This window comes from Capra hircus, chromosome 18 (genome assembly GCF_001704415.2).
Source record: "Capra hircus breed San Clemente chromosome 18, ASM170441v1, whole genome shotgun sequence".
NCBI lineage: Eukaryota > Metazoa > Chordata > Mammalia > Artiodactyla > Bovidae > Capra > Capra hircus.
This window is the reverse complement of record NC_030825.1, coordinates 65,247,039-65,267,339: the sequence shown is the minus strand read 5'-3', so window position 1 is coordinate 65,267,339 and position 20,301 is coordinate 65,247,039. Positions and strand designations below refer to the sequence as shown.

Here is a 20,301-nt window from a genome sequence, read left to right as displayed (position 1 = left end):
GGGAGGTAGTACATATCACTATTTTTTTAGTGTGTTAAGTATTCCTGGAAAAACGGCTCAAGCGGTACAGTGATAAAGAACCGACCTGCCAATACAGGAGACGCAGATTTCATCCTTAGGTCGGGAAGATCCCCTGGAGAAGGAAACGGCAACCCGATATAGTATTCTTGCCTGGAGAATCCCAAGGACAGAGGCGCCTGGCAGGCTACAGTCCCTGGGGTGGTCAAGAGGCAGATACGGCTTAGCACGCACAAGCAAGTATTCCTGGAACAGAAGCAAAGAGTTGAGGGGAGACTTGTCCAGGTAAAAAATGGATTTATAAAGAAAAAAATTTGGAGCTGGTTTGTTGTTGTTGTTTTAGTCTCTAAGTCGTGTCCAACTCTTTGCAACCCCGTGGACTGTAGCCCACCAGGCTTCTCTGTCCAAGGTATTTCCCAGGTAAGAATACTGGAGTGGGTTGCCATTTCCTCCTCTAGGGGATCTTCCCGACCCAGGGATGGAACTGGCACCTCCTGCATTGCAGGTGGGTTCTTTACCACAGAGCCACCTGGGATAAACCATAGAGCAGTGTTTATTTATTTCAGTTCTGTCCCGTGCCAGAATGCTCATTTCATGGATGATGGAGGTCCCCACCGGCACCCCGATGCTCCGTTCTTCACCCAAGAGCCAGGGAGATCCCATTAAACGTAATTAAGACCGTTCGTAATCCACCCACTTCAGGAAGTCAAAGGCAGAGTCCTCCCCCGGCCATCCAGCCCCACGCGGACTCGCCTGTGGCCTTCCCCACCCTGCCATGCCTCCCTTTTGTTCCCTGCCCTGCTCCAGCCACACTGGCCCGTGGCTGTCCCGACAAGCCCGTCATGCCCCTGTCTCAGGATGTCGGCACTGGCTCTGGAGCGGACCTCTGCCTGCAGTGTTCTTCCCCACAGACGCCCCGGCGGCTCCCCTGGGCCTTCAGGTAAGCCCTTCATCAGGACCTGCTGTGCTGTGGCCTGGGTGATGCCTTGAATACAGGCAAGACTCAGGCACCGCGGTTCCTGACCCTGCAGGACACCAGCCGGCAGAGGGCTCTTCTCTCTGTGTGTTTATTTTCCGTTTTTGCTGTGCTGGGTCTTTGAGACTGTACGGCTTTCTCTAGCTGCAGTGAGCAGGGCCTCCTCTCCAGCTGTGCTCAGGCTTCTCATTGCGGGGGCTTCTCTGCTGTGGAGCACAGGCTCTAGGGGACTCGGCTTCAGTAGTCGCAGCTCGTGGGCCGAGTGGTCGCGGCTCATGGGCTCCAGCACACAGGCTCAGTTGTCGCGCACGGGCTTAGTTGTGGCGCAAATGGGCTTAGTTGCTCCGTGGGCTCTTCCCAGTCTAGGGATCGAATCCGTGTCTCCTGCATTAGAAAGGCAGATTCTTTACCACTGGACCGGCAGGGAAGGTTTTTCTCTTATTCATTCATTCACCTGGCATTTCTTCATGACCCCTTGTGTGCCAAGGCCTGTGCAGAAAATGACGGGACAGGGAAAAAAAAAGCAGACAGACTCTCTCCTCCCAGGCCCTCCCTAGTTTCCTCTACAGGGCTGAGAACTGAGAGGCCAGGTGGGCAGGGAGGTATGTGTCTCCATGTGTTGATCATTTGCTCCTCTCCACAAGCTAATATGCCCAGTTCACAGACAAGGCACAGTTCAGTTCAGTCGCTCTGTTGTGTCCGACTCTTTGCAACCCATGGACTGCAGCACGCCAGGCTTCCCTGTCCATCACCAACTTCCGGAGCTTGCTCAGACTCATGTCCATTGCATTGGTGATGCCATCCAACCATCTTATCCTCTGTCGTTCCCTTCTCCCCCTGCCTGCAATCTTTCCCAGCATCAGGGTCTTTTCAAATGGGTCAGTTCTTGGCATCAGGTGGCCAAAGTGTTGGAGTTTCAGCTTCAACATCAGTCTTTCCAATGAATATTCAGGACTGATCTCCTTTAGGATGGACTGGTTGGATCTCCTTGCAGTCCAAGGGACTCTCCAGAGTCTTCAACACCACAGTTCAAAAGCATCAATTCTTCGGCCCTCAGCTTTCTTCACAGTCCAACTCTCACATCCATACATGGCCACAGGAAAAACCATAGCCTTCACTAGACGACGTTTGTTGGCAAAGTAACGTCTCTGCTTTTGAATGTGCTGTCGATAGCACATTAAATAGCTTTTCTTCCAGAGCAAGCATCTTTTAATTTCATGGCTGCAGTCGCCATCTGCAGTGATTTTGGCTTGACACATCAGTTTCTGATAAAATTAAATCACTTTTTCAACGTGTCTTGGTGGGAGAAGCAAGGAAATCTGAATATGGACTGGTCAGTGATATTAAGAAATTATTCATTTCATTGTGTGAGAAGGATATTGTGGTTGTATAGAAGACACTTTATTTTTCCTTCTGTTTAGTAGATGTCCTGATGAAGTGAGTACAAATTGTTTTTTCCTTAGAGATGCAAGCTGAGGAAGTGAGAGCATGTCTGTAATGTACTTTAAAATTGACCTGGAAAATAGACATATAGACAGATTTTCACAGCCTATTTTTAAAGCAAATATATATTATAAAATATGGTGCATTTCCTTATTTTAAAAGTACAGGTATTATATTTTCTTGTTACCAAAGTTATTTTAAAAAATATTGAATATGGGCATGTACTATACTTTATACCTTTCTATATGATTGAAAATGTCATAGCAATTTTTTTTTTTAATGTGGACGTTCTCGTTTATGTAGAGAGGTCCTAGTTGCCCTACAACACAGGTCAAATTTGGAAGAAAGGCTTCACTCACAACTGAGATGGAGAAGGCAGTGGCACCCCACTCCAGTGCTCTTGCCTGAACAATCCCATGGACGGAGGAGCCTGGTGTGCTGCGGTCCATGGGGTTGCTGCGAGTCGGACACAACTGAGCGGCTTCACTTTCACTTTTCACTTTCATGCATTGGAGAAGGACATGGCAACCCACTCCAGTGTTCTTGCCTGGAGAATCCCAGGGGCGGGGGAGCCTGGTGGGCTGCCGTCTATGGGGTTGCACAGAGTCAGGCACGACTGAAGCGACTCAGCAGCAGCAGCGGCAGCACAGCTGAGAAATGCTTTTCAGCAATTTTTTTTCTGAAGCTAAACAAATCGCAATGAGGGTTAAATAGTCATAAGGGATTCTTTATAATAAATCTTATGCCCCCTAAATAAATAAATTAATATTTTAAAAAACCAAAATGATTTAGAGAAAAAAAAGATAAAAAATAGCTTATGCCCAAACTGTGTGAAATGGTAACATCCACCTGCCTGTCTAAGCACACAGAGGGTCTCAGATGACAATGAATAAAAGCAAGCTGGAAAACCATTCCATGCGGTACCATTTGGGTAGAAAGGAGCATTATATAACTTTTTAGAATATTTATGCATATAAACAAATATCCACATTAAAATTTGCTTATACATGCATAGAATATTCTGGAAAGATACGAGGCAACTGCTCTGAGTGGTTGCCTCGTGGGAGAGGAGCTTGCTGACTGGTGGGAAGGCGAACATAGAGGTAAGATGATTACTTTCTTCTTTATAAATTGTGTGTGTGCGCGTGCACTCAGTTGCATCTGACTGTGACCCCATGGACTGTAGCCCTCCAGGCCCGTGTCCATGGGATTCTCCAAGCAAGAACACTGGCGTGGGTTGCCATTTCATCCTCCAGGGGATCTTCCTGTCCGAGGAATGGAATCTGAGTCTCTTTCGTCTCCTGCAGTGGCAGGTGGATTCTTCACCAGCTGAGCCACCAGGAAGCCCTTGTAAATTACAGACCGTATGAATTACTTAGGATAATCTTGCGGAGATCTTGCCGTCTGATTAGACCTTGTGTGTGTGTCTGTCTCAGTTGTGTCCAACTCTTTGTGACCCCATAGGCTGTAGCCCACCAGGCTCCTCTGTCCGTGGAATTCTCCAGGCAAGAATACTGGAGCGGCTTGCCATTCTCTTCTCCAGGGCATCTTCCCAACCCAGGAATCGAACCCTGGTCTCCTAAACTAGACCTTGTAGTCCTCTGTAATTCCTGGTAATGCAGGTGGTCTGCACTAGTGATTGGCACATTTCATCCTTCCCTGTAGCCACACCCTCCAGTCCGCCCTTCCCACACCACCCCGGCCTTGGCTATGGGGCCTGCTTTGACCAGTGGACCCGGAAGCAAGCTTGGTGCCATGCCCATGTCTCCCTGCTGGAAGTCCCGGCTCCGGCCTTGAGGGCTCACCGAGCAAGACGGGAGTCAGCTGAGCCGTTCTGGAGCACCAGCCCACAGCCGACCACAGGAGCATAGCTGAGCGCTTCGCATGTTACAGTGGGGTTTGAGAGGTGCTGCCCCGCCGGAGTACTCCGAGAATAAGGGTGCTGTGACTTCCCTCTCTTTCACGGGCCCTGAGAATAAGGGTGCTGTGACTGCCCCCCTCTTTCACGGGCCCTGAGAATAAGGGTGCTGTGACTCCCCCCCTTTCACGGGCCCTGAGAATAAGGGTGCTGTGACTCCCCCCTCTTTCACGGGCCCTGAGAATAAGGGTGCTGTGACTCCCCCCCTTTCACGGGCCCTGAGAATAAGGGTGCTGTGACTCCCCCCTCTTTCACGGGCCCTGAATGGCCCTCTGTCCCCATGGCATTCAGGCTTCTCCCCACACAGCCTTGGAAGCCTCCGGGGCTGGGAAGCACAGTGACAGCGCTGACCTGGTGGGCCTCTCTCGGTTCTGCCTGCGGCTGCGCCCCCTCCCAGCTGCTGAAGCCCCCTCCCAGCTGCTGAAGCCCCCTGGCTCTCCCCCTGATCAGTGCCGGCGCTCCCCGAGGTGTGAGCACCTTTCTCTTCACACCTCCCTCCCAGGGGCACACACATCCTGTCCTGCTTCCTGCTTTTTTTCCCTGGGCTGTTGCAGTCCATGGGGTCACAGAGTCAGACCTGACTTAGCGACTGAACAATAAAAGCTATAAGAAGTCTTTCAATTATGTTACACGAATGACTTGGGTTCTACTTCATGCCTTAAAGCAAAAAAGTTTATTAAGAAATAAGTCCTTTTGCCCTCTTGCTTTCTGTCACCCAGTTCCGCTCTGAACAGGCATCATACCTACTCCATGCACTGGCACCTTCTGTCCTCTTATTGCATCCAAGGAAAGAGCCATCCAGACCTCAGCTGACGAGCTGTCTTTCTGTTGCTATGAAGGCCTGTTACTTTCATGGCACAAAACAGGATTAGGTGCCTTATACTGCTCTGCTCCAATGCACCCAATAACCACACTTTTAATTATAATTCCACACTTTCTAAGAATCTTTGGCCTGAAACCCACTCAGTGCTAACCAATTTCTATACTGGTTAGTTTTCCCTGATAGACAGCAAAAGAACTTAATCTTATTTTATTATTTTTTAATCTTATTTTAAAATGAGAACAAAATGCTGGTGGGGGGACAACCTGGAAAGAACATGAAACATTTTAGCTCTAGGAAGCAGAACAGCAGGAACTTGGGAAGCATCTTAAAATTGTGGCCAAGAGATGATTCATATGCAGCTCCCACCTGAGTCCCGAGGAGAGAGTGTCTGATTGGACTAACGTGAACTGTGTACAAGCTGGTGACGCAAAGAAAACCCCAGGGAATGACATCAGAGCAGCCCAACCAACAGGGAAAGAATCTGTGCATGCATGCATGGTTTCTATTTGCATTGCAGACAAAACCAACATAGTTCACGTTAACTTTAAAGAGTTTATGTACTTGTAACTATGCCATATTACAGTTACGAAAATTACATTCTCAATAAACTACAAGGCATAGTTTTGTGAGTATAGAGATCTTCCTCATTCTTTTCAGTTACTGCATAATAATCTACTGAACTGATTTTCCAAAATTAACTAATCAATTTACTACTGCTGGATACTTAAGCTGTTCCAAGTTTTTAAAAATTCTGTGGTAAATGTATGTCTGTATTTTTGTGCCTGTGCTTTTTGAGGAGATAAAGCCCTAGAATTGCAGCAGTGATTAATTAATTACACTTTATATGTTGATATACAATACCATGTTAGTGTTGGTGTGCTAGGCATTCAGTCATGTCTGATGCTTTGTGACCCCACGGACTGCAGCCCACCAGGCTCCTCTGTCCATGGGATTCTCCAGGCAAGAATACTGGAGGGGGCAGCCATTCCCATATTGCCTTCTAAAATGGCTTTCTACCTATTTACCCTCCCAACGTATAAAAACATGTCACATCTGTAACAGTACTGGATATTACCCATAATGTGTGTGCTGGTTTGTGCTCGTGGTGAGAACTTTTAAAATTTCCATTTATCTGATCATTAGTGCAATTAAGATTTTCCTTGACTGTTTTCTTCATTTAGAGTTGCTGTCATACTGTGTATCTTATCTGATTTTGTCGGACTGTGTCTCTTACTTGCTGCTTTACAACAGCATTTCTTAACTTTTTCTATTGTATTGGGGTATAGTCAATTAACAATCTTATGATAGTTTCAGGTGGACAGCAAAGGGACTCAGCCATACATATACATGTATCCATTCTCCCCTGAACTCCCCTCCCATCCAGGCTGCCACATAAAGCAACAGCGCTTTTTATAAGGGCTATATCCTTTTTAATATATATAAAATATCAGTCGTGTGTCTTTTCACTTTGCATACAGTGTCTTATACCACGGAAAAGTTTAAATTTTTTACATGGTCTTACCTAACACTGTCCCTCTTCATAACTTCTGGACTCTGTGTCCTGCTTACTAAAGCCTACCTGAACTCAAGGGGATAGAAATACTCTACATTCTCTTCTCAGAAATTTAATATTGTGTTTCCTATTATATCTTTAATCTATACGGAATGAACTTCTCTGTTGGGGGTGAAATGTGGATCTGACTTTATTTCCAGCTGGATAATTGTCAAGCACCATTTAAGTAATCTATCTCCCCCACTGACACATGAAAAATAATTACTTTTGCAAGTAACTAAATTCATAGGGACACAATCATTTTTCAAAATTTTTCTTGTGATGCTTTCCTATTTACCATTCTACATTGATTTTCAGAACAAAATTGTCAGTGGAAAATTATCCTAAAAGAATTGTGACTGGAACTGACCGAATGTACAGACATGTTTACAGTACTAAAAGTTCCTTCTAGAAACATGGATCTCCATTTATTCATAACCTCTGTTCTCCTTAACAGAGGTTAGAAGTACTCCAAAATAGTCCATTTCAATTTTTTTCTGTACTCTAGAACAGCTTAATTATGAGTCCTTGAAGGTTCAGCATTAAGCTGTGAAACTAGGTGTCTTAAAAAAGGGCTAGACTATTCAAGTTCTCTGCTTCTCCCATTTTAAATATTAGGAATTTTTACTTTTTGCCTTTACTAAATACAGTCTTGCATTATTCCCAGTTATTTTCTAATTCTTTTGTTCCAGTCTTATCCAGAGTTCTAGATACTTCCTAAAACATACTCGATGTATTAGGTCATGTTGAATTTTCTCACCAACAAAGGAATACAGTCATATATGTGGTGGTGGTATAAAGCTTTAAACGTGTTAATGTTTAAGCTTTAACACATGCTAATCCTCATCATTCACATAAAGTTTCAGTTTTAAAAACTGTTATGATCTCCAAGTACATATACTGTCTTCCAGAGTTCACTGCTTAAAAACAGCTTTCAAGCAGACTCTGAAGGATACTAAGCTATCATTATAGAGCATTTAGTCTGGGTCAGGCACTATGCTAAGCACTTGGTATGCATCAAGTAGTTTAAATTTTCACACCGAGGGTTTTAAGAGATTCATATAATTACATTTACATTTGAACAGACCACTGTGGAAGTAGTGTGAAGAATGAACTTGGAGGAGACAAAAGAGGATGCAGAGGGACCAGTGTTTAGACAATTGGAATAGTCCAGATGAGATGACTATGTTTTGGATTAGGGCAATGAGGATGGAAAGATGTGGATGAGTTCCAGAAATACTCAGCAGACACACCCCCAGGACTTGGTGACACGGGGGGTGGGGAAGAGCTCAGGGCTGGAGACGACACTGCAGCATGGATTTTATGATGATGAGCAAGGTGCACACTTTGTCTGAAGACTTCTCCGCATTCTTTACATTCGTAAGCTCTCTCTCCAGTGTGGATTCTTCTGTGTAGATTAAGGTGTCCAATCTGGCTGAAGGTTTTCCTACATTCCTTACACTGATAGGGTTTTTCTCCGGAATGAATTCTCTGATGAACAGTAAGCGACTGTCGATGGCTAAAGGCTTTACCGCATGCACTACATTCGTAAGGCTTCTCCCCTGTGTGACATCTTTGATGACAAGTGAGTGATGACTTTGTTCTGAATGCCTTCTCACAGTCGACACATGCATAGGGCTTTTGGCCTGTGTGGAGTCTCAGATGCTGAGCACGGGATGAGCTGTCGCTAAAAGCCTTCCCACATTCAGTACACTCATAGGGTTTCTCTCCTGTGTGAACTCTCTGATGTTGGACAAGGCGGGTAGCCTGGCTGAAGGCTTTACCACATTCAGTGCAATCGTAAGGTTTCTCTCCAGTATGGATTTTATGGTGCTGTGCGAGGTGTGCCCTCTGGTTGAAGGCTTTCCCGCATTCCTTACATTTATAAGGTTTCTCTCCAGTATGAATTCTCTGATGAGTAGCCAGCTGCGAACTGATGCTAAAAGCTTTTCCACATTCCTTACATTCATAGGGTTTTTCTCCAGTGTGGATCCTCAGATGGCTAGCAAGGTGTATGCTCTGCCTGAAGGCTTTCCCACATTCTCTGCACTGGTAAGGCTTCTCTCCAGAATGCACTCTTTGGTGCTGGGTGAGTGAGGCATGATGGCTAAAGGCTTTCCCACAGATATCACATTCATATGGTTTCTCTCCTGTGTGAATTCTCTGATGCACCGTCAGGGATGAGCCGTAGCTGAAGGTTTTCCCACACACGTTACATTTGTAGGGTTTCTCTCCAGTATGAATTCTCCTGTGCTGAATAAGTCCTATGTGATCGCTGAAGGCCTTGCCACAGTCGATGCAGTCAAAGGGTTTCTCCCCAGTGTGGTAATATCTCCAGTGACGGATAAGCGATGTGTTCTGCCTGAAAGCTTTCCCACATTCGATACATTCGTAGGGTCTTTTGCCGGTGTGACACCTCTGATGTCGGGCAAAGGAGGAGCCATCACTGAAGGCCTTGCCACATTCCTTACATTTATAAGGCTTCTCCCCAGTATGAATTCTCTGATGCTGAGCAAGGTGTGCAGGCTGGCTGAAGGCTTTTCTACACTCCTTACATTTATATGGTTTTTCTCCAGTATGAATTCTTTGATGTTGAATAAGATGTACATTTTGGCTGAAGGCTTTCCTACATTCCTTACATTCAAAGAGTTTCTCTCCAGTGTGTATTCTGTGGTGCTGGACAAGGTGTTGACTCTGGTTGAAGGCCTTCCCACAGTCCTTACACTCATATGGTTTCTCTCCAGTATGAATTCTCTGATGAACAGTAAGAGATGAGCTCTGGGTGAAGGTTTTCTCACATTCATTACATTTAAAAAGTTTCTTTCCTGCACAGACTTTCTTGTGTTTTAATACCATGGAATTTTTGGAAAAGTTTTTTTTATCTGACTTGTGATTATTATAAATATTCTCTTCTATACTGTGTAGAGGAACAAATTTCTCAGGTTTGTTATATCTGTGGTCTATTTCCACAGTGAGGGTTTCTTTAGGAGTGCTTCTTTCTTGCCTGATAAATGTCTCTTGGCTTAACAACCGCCTCTCAAAAAGATCTTCACATTTCCAATTTTCTCCAAAAGTAGGACACTCACGTTCATAGCTTGCAATTCTCTCCATTAACATATCATCACATACAAACTGCTTCAGAGGTAATTCTTGTGTCTCATGTATAGATTCCCAATCTGAAAGATTCAAAAAACCAAATGTTTCCTTTATCATGGGCTATAACAAAGGAAACATTTAACAGAAAAGGTGATTTGAAAATAATGAACTGCACAAAATATATTATGCACAGGTATTTCAACTGAAAAAAATATGTAAGCAGACCCCAGAGAATGAGAGCTCATAGAAGAACATGGAAACGGTGATTCAGAGAATTAAATGCAGGATAACAGAGCCCTGAAGGCTGCAATGGCAGTAATATTTTATGCCTGTATTAGCGTAACAGACTGTGCATCGAATTCTCTTCCTCTATTCTCTCCCTCTTCTAGGAGACTTGCATATACAGCCAGGCTAATTTTCTTAAAAAACCAATACTACCACTTAACTCTGCCACTCAAAAATCTCTGTAGATCCCCTGAAACCACAAATACCTTATGCTTTGTGACTTCTCTTGGAGTTTAGACAAAATCCTAGAATCATGTCTTCATAATCAGAAAAAAGCATTCCCATAAGCCATTTCCATGTATTTTAATAAAGTAAATGCTCTTCATTTCTCATAGATCCCTGAACTTCATAGTTGGATATTAAGGGATTTTTCCATTCATCATCTTTCTTTCACTAGCCTAGGAAAACTATCACATCTTAATAGGGTTCTGCCATGTGTCTTTTTGTAGAAACTAGTCTTACAGAGATATGTAGGTTGGTATCACTGTTATTAATTAAATGCTTATTTACTACCACATCACTACCTTTCTTACCTTGTGAGATGGAATATAAGCTTTCGGGAAGAAATAAATGAGCCTTATATATATACACTACTACTAAGTCACTTAATGTATATCACAGGAACTCAGGCACAAGTAAGAAATTCTTGATAAATCTATGAAGAAGAAACGTGTATAGAAGAGGTGACACCAAGAGAAAACTTTAGGGACGAGGTGACATCAAGAAATATAACAAATTACTGACTAATCCAATGCTCCCTAGTTTTCTACTACATGTCAAGCATGGGGAACACTAAAGTAATTAAAGACAGTTGTTCTAGAGAAGTACAGAAAGTTATGAGGAAGACAAGACCAACAAAGCAAGTAATTTGAGAAGAAAATATATCAAAAATGAATCCATGTGGTAAAAAAGGAAAACTAGTATAAACGTCCAGAGATGGGAGGGATCAAATCTACCAAAGCAATTAAGAAATGCTGAGATATTAACAGGCTTCCTCCCACGTCATTCATGGTATCAGGAACACCCAAACTTCAGTATTTCTAGAACTGGGTCCATGAGAACTCAAGAAACCAATTCCCCACGGTTTTTCTTACGTAGATGGACTGAGGGGAGCAATCCTAGAAAGAGGAAAGCAGGAAGATGACAGCGTCATCTGCTCCTCCCTCAAATTTACTTTGTTGTTGTGTGAAGGCTGTCTTCATTTCCAGCCTCCTGTGGAGAGCCATGGTTGTCCCTTACCTTTTTGGCTTTTCTCAACATGGATGCCAAGCTGCCTTAATCACTGAATAATACCTAAAGCCATACTGTCACTCAGTGTCCCATCAGATTTACAACAGGCTTCTTTATCCCCTTTCCCTCTTCCTGGATCCGTTCTTCACGTGCACAGTTATTACCTCTTATCAGGAAAGTTCCTCTTTCTGTTTTCCTCTTTAAGGCTGATAGTAGCTTCCTACATAACCAAACTATAAAGCGTGTCTAAACCGAGCTTATTTCCCTTCTAATATTTGGAGGATCCTAGAAGTATAGGGTCCACATCATCCCCAAATGTAAAGATCAAACACTGTTACAAAAGTGAAAGGAGAATTTCATAAACGCATAATATCATATGCGATCCCAACATTCCCTTGTCTTTGTGAAATTTAGGTTCAGAGGGGGAGGCAAAAAATAAGCACACACTCCCAAAACAAGTTAATTATGGGCTCTCCTGAGTGTTACAAAGAAACAGTGGCTTCACAGATTGTACATGGGTTGGAATAGGGAAATGTTCATTATATGAAGCGGTCAGGAAGGTGTCCAATGAGATGATTTTTGAGCTCTGGCCTGAAAGCCAGGCATAGACAGAAAGCCAAGAGAAGAGCATTCTAGGCAGAGAAAACAGGGAAAACAAAAGCCTGAGTGGGAAAGAGCTTGCGAGTTCAGAAAAGGCGACCTATGGGATAGAGTGGTGCTTTTCAACTGTACATCAGGCACTTGTTGAAAATGATAATCCTAAGACACTGCCTATGATCCAGAGGGAGTCAGACTTGAACTCAGACTGCCTCTAACCTCATCTGGTCTCTCACGGCTTAGACTCAGGATGCGGGAATACCTGTAACACATACGGAACATACCTTGATAACCTGCATCATGAAGAGAACTCTGGGCTACAGTACAGTGAAAAAGCTAAAACATAACGGAAGATAAGGCTGGAAAATTAAGAAGGAGCTGGTAGGATCTGGATTTTTCCTATTTGTGACAGGAAAGCAAAAACTGACTTAAAGTAGCAAGGCATGTTATGATTCCCATGCAGCATCCAATTCTGGAGTTGAGATTTAAAGAGCAGAGAAGTTTATGTTAAGTCAGTATGTCAAAAGGAAAGAGGGGATGGAAAGGAGCTGGATAAAGATTTTTGCAAAATGAGTTTTTAAAAGAGAGTTAAGATTGCCAGGAGAAATAACAATCTCAGATATGCCAGTGATACCACTGTAATGGCAGAAAGTGAAAAAACTTAAGATCATGGCATCCAGTCCCATCATTTCATGGCAAATAGAAGGGGGAAAAGTGGAAACAGTGACAGATTTTATTTCCTTGGACTCCAAAATCACTGCAGACTGTGACTGCAGCCATGAAATTAAAAGACATTTGCTCCTGGGAAGGAAAGTTATGCTAAACATAGACAGCATATTAAAAGGCAGAGACATCACTTTGCTGATAAAGGTCTGTATAATCCAAGCTATTGTTTTTCCAGTAGTCATGTTTGGATGTGAGAGCTGGACCATAAAGAAAGCTGAGGGCCGAAGAATTGATGCTTTTGACCTGTGGTGTTGGAGAAGACTTGAGAGTCCCTTGGACTGCAAGGAGATCCAACCAGTCAATCCTAAATGAAATCAATCCTGAATATTCAATGGAAGGATTGATGCTGAAGCTGAAGCTCCAATACTTTGGCCACCTGATGCAAAGAGCCAACTCATTGGAAAAGACCCTGATGCTGGGAAAGATTGAAGGCAAAAGGAGAAGGGGGCAGCAGAGGATGAGATGGTTGGATGGCATCACCAGCTCAGTGGCCATGAATGGATCCAGCTCTAGGAGACAGTGAAGGACAGGGGAACCTGGCATGCTATAGGCCAGGGGTCAAAGTCAGAAAAGACTGAGCAACTGAAAAACAAGCAGAAGAGAAGATATCTGGGGAGCTCACGCTAAGAAGTCAACTTTCAGTCTTCTCCCAGGTTTGGATGGCTTGAGAAGAGTTTCTTTCTTTTTTTTTAATTTTAATTAATTTAATGGAAGGATAATTACTCGACAATATAGTGATGGTTTTTTGCCATACGTCAACATGAACTGGCCACAGGTATGCACGTGTCCCCCTCATCCCGTTCCCCGCTCCAACCTCCCCCCCCACCCTCGCCCTCTGGGCTGTCCCAGAGCACCAGCTTTGAGTGCTTCTTTGCGAAGAGTTTCTAAGAAGCATAAGTAAGGAGGAAAGACCACCTGTGCAAATGGCGGAGCCACTGCCTAGGAAGGACTCCCCCCTCCGGCTCTCCCACACTCACCTGGGAATGGGCTTCTCAGCTCATTCTCCATCATCATCCAGGGCTCTTTCCCTTGCTCCAGTAAGGAGATGACAGATGGCTTAGAGATACAAAGTCCTGCATACAGAAAAAGGTATGAAAATTGGTCATGTTTTGGACATTTCAGCTGGTCCCTCAATTCTGATGGAATGAATAATTCAAGGAGTGACAGCTATATAAAGCTTCTGGCATAGTTCAGTGGGGCTGCTAACAGCCAATCCTATCAAAGTGGAATCATTTTCTAAGAGACCGGAGGCAGAAATGCAGCCCAGCATTTTTAGAAGATCACTGGACAGCAGTAAGTGAGGTAATATAAAGGACCCCTAGAGACGGTTTGGAGATGGCTGGATGGCATCACTGACTCGATGGACATGGGTTTGGGTAGACTCCAGGGGTTGGTGATGGACAGGGAGGCCTGGTGTGCTGTGATTCATGGGGTCACAAAGAGTTGGACATGACAGCGACTGAACTGAACTGAGAGACAGTTTGGAGTGTGAGTTAGCTGTCTGATTAAAAAACAAAATCAATATTTTTCAAAGGAATGTAACAGAATCCTGAAACTCTATAATGTAGTATTTATAGTGTCCAGGAAAAAATCTAATTACTCCCTAAAAAGTGGAAAAAGTGAATCATACTCAGAAAAAAAGGCGTTAATGGAGACCCAACCTGTGACAACACAGATGCTAGAATCAGTAGACTAGGATTTTAAAACAGCTATTATATCCTATATTCGAGAATATAAAGGAAAATATGCTTGTAATACTCTTGGCAGCAAAATAGAAATTATAAAAAAGAACCAAGTAAAAAGTCTAGAATTGAAAAATACAGTATCTGAAATTTAAAAATTCACTAGATGGGCTTAACAAGACATTGAAGAGGACAAAGAAAGCGGCAGTGAACTTGAAAATGAATCAACAGAAATTATCTAAGCTGACAGAGAAAAAAGATTTTTAAAAGGGAACACATCCTTAGTTACCTAAGGCACAATATCCAAGATTCTAACATGTGTGCAACTGGAATCCCAGAAGGAGAAGAGAGTAGAAAAAAATTACATAACGATCAAACATTTCTCAAATTTGGTCAAAGACACACATTTAGTTTCACAACATTTAGTGAACCACAAGCAAGCAGGAGGAAAGGGGCCTTCAGACAAGGCAAAGCTAAACTAGCCCCTGAGGTGGCCCTAGCGATGACAAGGGCGTCAGCCCCCTAAGAACATCTAAAGCAATTTTCAGCGTGTGCCTCGCTAGTTCACTTACTGCAAGTTAATAAAGATATACAGATTTTAAAGCAGCATTCTGAATTCATAACGATCCGGCTCTATTCTTGGTGAACCCTGTTACGCTGGTAACGCTACTACAGGACAGAGGAAACAGGCCAGCACAGGAGACCAGTGCGGGTCACAGCGTGCCCTGTGTTCCCAGCTGACCAAAAGGCGCGCTCACGAAATATCTGATACACACCCAGATCACCAACTCAACCTGAGATGTTCACCAGTTCCTGAACATCCTCTTCATTTTCCAGATTCGATTCAGATCGACACACAACAACTTAAAAAGAAAAAGTAAAGAGTCCCTAAGGGTAATTCTGAATTATACAGAGAGGGAAAAGATCCTCACCCAGTGAGACCAGGCTCTGATAGTTCTCCAGCATCATACTCCTGTACAAACTTCTCTGAGCAGGGCTCAGCCATTGCCATTCCTCCTGGGAGAAGTCTACTGCCACATCCTTGAATGTCACCAGGTCCTGAAATAACACAAAGACCTTCTGGATCAAGCAATGCTCATGTCCACACGTGACTTCAAGCTTAAGCATTGAGTTGGCCCTACATTATGTGAGAAATAGCCCTTTGAGGAAAATACCCTTAAACATATAATATTAAATAGTTCTTATTGAAGTTGCTAAATTGTATTGTATACAATGGTGCGAATCCATTTCTCTTATGTGTGTGAGTGTGTGTGCTCAGCTGTGTCTGACTCTTTGCCACTCCATGGACTACAGCCGACCAGGCTCCTCTGTCCATGGGAGCTTTCAGGCGTGGGGAAGTACGGACAGACGGCCACAGGGAGGTAGACAAGGGCTTCAAGGAAGGATGTGTGTCTATGGTTGAACCTTCAAAAACAACACAAAAGAATATTTAAGTTGATATTATGGAAACGGTACTCTATGGGATCCTAGTGCTTTAAGGAGAAGAGGCATTGAACTGACATGGCTGGGGTTTTTTTTGTTGACACAATAAAAAATATATTTAGAGTGCAGTTTTGTTTTGTTTTGTTTTGTTTTGGGGGGGGGGGGTCGCTTGCCGAGCCTCATGGCTTGTGGGATCTTAGTTTCCTAACCAGGGATTAAACCAAGTCCCAGTAGTGAAAGCACTAACCACTGGAATGCTAGGGAATTCCCCTAGAATGCAACTGGTTTTTAATGCTGTGCCATTAAGAACTAGTTAGCATGTCATGCCACACGTCAGTGACCCGAAGAGCAACCTGAGAAAGCACCCAGTGCAGGACTGCAACACATCCACCTTGTGTACTAAATCTGAGTACAACAAGTCAGTATATATTTAGACAATATCAAAATGAAACCAAAAATAGTTATTTCCAGTTTCTTAAAGACAATGCCCAGTTATAATCACCAGCAGATCAAGACAATTTTTTTTTTTTTTTGGTCAATTTTGAGAGATTCACAGGTGTTTTTCTTTTGAATTGAGATATAGTTGATAAACAATATTATATAAGTTTCAGGTATACAATATAGTGTTCACAATTTTTAAAGGTTATACCCCGTTTATAGTTATTATAAAATATTGGCTATATTTACCTGTGTTCTACAATATATCCTTGTAGCTTATTTTATACATAATAGTTTATAGCTCTCAATTCCTTACCCCTATCTTGTCTCCTCCTTCCCCCTAGTAACCACTCCTTTGATTTCTATATCTGTGAGAGTTGTGAGAAATTTTTTAAAGTGTTACGGGCATTTTCATCTTCATATTTATTTCCAATGAAAATACGAAAAATCTTTGTAATGCTCAGTGTTGTCATTTACCACAACATGGATGGAACAGAGGGCATTATCTCAGTGAAAGAAGTCATACAAAGACAGACGAACACTGTATGATCCCACTTAACTGCGGAATCTAAACAAACAAGACAGAAACTGACTGGATAGACACAGAGCTAGAACTGGTAGTTGCCAATGGAGAGGGGAGGACAGCATGGACAAGTGGGGCAAAAAGGAGCGACTCACAGTGCAGAGACCTGGTAATGCCACCTCAACTAGGCTCTCAAAGTATAGTAGTGAGTCACCTTGATAGTGTGAACCCTTGATGTATGGTACATGAGGAAAATGGAACTCTGTGATCTTCCTTCTAAAAATACATTAGTCCAGTCGAATCAGAGGAAAAAACACCAGATTTCAGAGATGTTCTGCAAAATAACCTGAGAACCTCTCAAAACTGACAAGGTTTTCAAAAAGAAGGAAAGTATGAGAAACTGTCAGGTACAAGGAGACAGAACTACTACATGTCACGTGGCTCCCTGGCCAGGACCCTGGCACAGAAAAAGGACATGGAGTAAAAGCGGAGCAAGTGTGAACAAAGCATGGACGTAGTAATAGTCTATCAATGTCGGCTCATTCAGGGCTTCCCTGGTAGCTCTGCTGGTAAAGAACCGCCTGCAATGTGGGAGATCCTGGTTCAATTCCTTGGTCAGGAAGATCCCCTGGAGAAGGGACAGGCTACCCACTCCAGTATTCTTGGGCTTCCCTGGTGGTTCAGCTGGTAAAGAATCTACCTGCAATGCGGGAGACCTGGGTTTGATCCCTGGGACGGGAAGATCCCCTGGAGGAGGGCATGGCAACCCACTCCAGTATCCTTGCCTGGAGAATCCCCATGGACAGAGGAGCCTGGTGGGCTACAGTCCATGGGGTCAAAAAGAGTCGGACACGACTGAGCGACCAAGCATAGCACTCACCAAACTTAATGTAAGATATTAGAAACTGGGCAAGTGGAGTGTGATGCGTATGCATACCCCCTGGTATCTGCAAGGTTTCTATTATAAAAAAGTTTACTTGTAAAAAAATAAGGGGAGTGCTCTCTGGGAGAGGTGGGAACTAGGCCCTTAGATATGACTGTTGTTGTTCTTGTTCAGACGCTGTCATGTCCAGCTCTTTGTCACTCCATGGACTGCAGCACACCAGGCTTCCGTGTCTTCACTGTCTCCTGGAGTTTTGCTTAAACTCATGTCCACTGAATAGATGATGCTATTAACCATCCCATCCTCTGCTGCCCCCTTCTCCTTTTGCCTTCAGTCTTTCCCAGCCTCAGGGTCTTTTCCAAAGACTGTTAATCAAGGGACTTTCATAAAGAAAACAGCTTTACTAAGTCCTAAACAGTAAGGCTGCCTTTCGAGGAAGAGAAATGAAATAACTAACCTGGGGTATGGCTTTCACTAGCTCAACTGTCATTTTCACCTTCTTTTCCTGGCTTCTCTCTTGGAGAACAGCACTGTCCTGGGAGGGTAAGGCTGGAAGAAGAAAAAGGAGAGTGAGAAGGTGAGGGCCTCTCTGCACTCCCACGATCAGCAGCGTAAGAATTCTGTCTTCCCCGTCCTCCTCCCCGCCTTCTTTGGTTTCACTGCCCCCGTAACCAAGAGATTACAGGCAACCAGTGGTGACTGAGGGGTCTAACTTATGACCCTTTCTCTCAAGCTCGAGGTCCTGAATTTGATCTTTCCTAAAAGTTGCATTCCCATTCCCTGGTCTTATTATGAATAAAACTAACAAGATGCGCTAGATACTCTGCATACATTATCTTCTTTCACCTTATTTTAAAAATAATCCCATGAAATTGTTGCTTTCTCTATAGGTAAAGGTGGACTCTTTCCTTCCCACATCTCCGCTTCATGCTTTGATACAGTCTACAGTTTGAAAATCGGACTCCCGAATGCCATCAGAGGACAGGGTTCTCCTCCTCCTGCTGCCAAACCTTTGCTTTCCTCCATGACAATGGATCCTTTAGCACCCAATTCTACCACCTTCCCTCTCATCTCTGTCCTCAGCCCCTTGGTTTCCCCTCCTTTCTGTCACCCAGAACTGAGGGCGTCCCCTGCTCCAATCAGGAGCTCCAGGTACCCCACCTCTTGCTTCTCAGTGGAACTCTCGGGACTGGGAGCAGGGAATTCTACCCCAGCATTCTTATCCTGGCAAGACACAATTCCATAAATCAACATGTACAAGGTGGAAAGTTATCAACCTTCCAAGCAGTCTCCCCCGAACCACCATAGTCACACAGGCGCTGTTACAACCACACAGGGTGATACACAGACCCTGATACAAGGTCTCACATACCCCTGATCACAGGAAGGACACAGTCACAAGCATCCAGTGGAAGGCACATCATTGCAGGCACACCACCGCCTCAGAGAGGTCATGTACAAACGCACATGGTGATCACAGACATCACACACACAACTCCAATCTCAATCTCTCACACCCCCACGGCCCCTCATGTCTGCCTCACTCACGCACACTCCACACCGCACAGAGGCTGTATCTGCAAACCTCGGAGTGGCGAACCATGGTCCAGCCTCTCTCCTACTCACTTTGGTCTCAACACATTAGTTTTCCTCTCTCTCTCTCACACACACAGTCTCAAAGGTCGCGCACATAGATACATAAACACTGCAATTGCTACCTCTAACACACGCACACACAATACACCCTGGTCTCCCTCACACAGGCACTGTCACACAATCTCACACGCCGGACACACCAATATGCTCGCGGTCTCACACACACACATCACCCCCCTTCTCCACGATCTCTCAGCCTCTCCCGGGGGCCCCCGCGCTGGCTGACCTCTCACACACCCGTTTCGAACACACACCAGCACACCCCGGCCGCACGCTCTGGACGTTCACAGCCCAGTCCTGCCTCTCGGACTCACACACCCCGATCCAGCCGCCCCAATCGCCGATCCCGGTCCCAACCGCAGCCTCGGCGCACCCGCGCGGGCCTCTGGGAAATGTAGTCCGCCCGGCAGCGACCGGGCAGCGGCGCCCAGGCCGGGGCTCCACGGCCGGGCTCAGAGCCGCCCGCCTCGGCGGCCCTGCCTGGCCCTCGAGCTCAGACACTAGACCACCGTGACCAACCCACGAGCCTCCCCCTGGAAGCCAGCCGCCCTCACCCGAAGGACTTCGGCAGCCGACGCCCGGGAGCCCACCGCACAGGCGCCGAACCGCCCCAGGTGGGCGAGCAGTCAGGCGCGAGGGGCGGAGACGGGGCGTGGCTTAGCCGCGGGGGCGTGTTCTTAGGCTGTTGAGACGGAGAGGCGGAACCTTAGCGTCGGAGCGGGAGTGCCTGCGCACGTTCGTGATTACGCCCGAGGGGCGGGGCCCACGATATCAGAGGCGTGATTACGCTCGAGGGGAGGGGCCCAGGATATCAGAGGCGTGGCTACGCCGGAAGGGCGGGGCCAGAGGGTTCAGAGCCGCGGCGCGGCTGAATGCGAATGTACGCAGGCGCGGAGAATGAGAACTCCCCCGTCCCCTCTCCTGGAAACCAGAAGCGTCCGTAGTTACGGGAACGGACAGTCCTCTGTGAGCTCTGGCGTGCACCTGTGATGTTCCGCTGTCTGGGTCCATA

The 20,301-nt window shown here is 45.1% G+C and overlaps 1 protein-coding gene across 4 annotated transcripts; it reads right to left on the bottom strand.

Annotated features, from left to right (window-relative positions):
* Window positions 5,387-20,091, bottom strand: LOC106503164 (zinc finger protein 471). 4 transcript variants are annotated; one of them, XM_018063414.1, is made up of 6 exons: window positions 19,844-20,073; window positions 18,795-18,857; window positions 18,091-18,182; window positions 15,279-15,405; window positions 13,642-13,737; window positions 5,387-9,906 (listed from the first exon to the last, which is right to left on the bottom strand). In XM_018063414.1, exons 3-6 carry the CDS (start codon window positions 18,121-18,123, stop codon window positions 7,883-7,885), a joined length of 2,280 nt encoding a protein of 759 aa, XP_017918903.1. In that variant the 5' UTR covers window positions 18,124-18,182; window positions 18,795-18,857; window positions 19,844-20,073; the 3' UTR covers window positions 5,387-7,882. The 4 variants fall into 4 exon arrangements, with proteins under 4 accessions (XP_017918903.1, XP_017918902.1, XP_013827141.2 ...); XM_018063413.1 differs by lacking the exon at window positions 18,795-18,857; XM_018063415.1 differs by lacking the exon at window positions 18,795-18,857 and having other exon boundaries at window positions 9,764-9,946; window positions 19,844-20,091.

Bases quoted from the DNA above. Each gene is read 5' to 3' on its own strand.
- LOC106503164 (XM_018063414.1), bottom strand. From the start codon at position 18,123: ATGACAGTTGAGCTAGTGAAAGCCATACCCCAG. The intron at 15,406-18,090 runs GTTAGTTATTTC...GTGTTATTTCAG, and splicing joins TAGTGAAAGCCATACCCCAG to GACCTGGTGACATTCAAGGA. The intron at 9,907-13,641 runs GTGAGTGTGGGA...TGAATCTTTCAG, and splicing joins GCTGAGAAGCCCATTCCCAG to ATTGGGAATCTATACATGAG.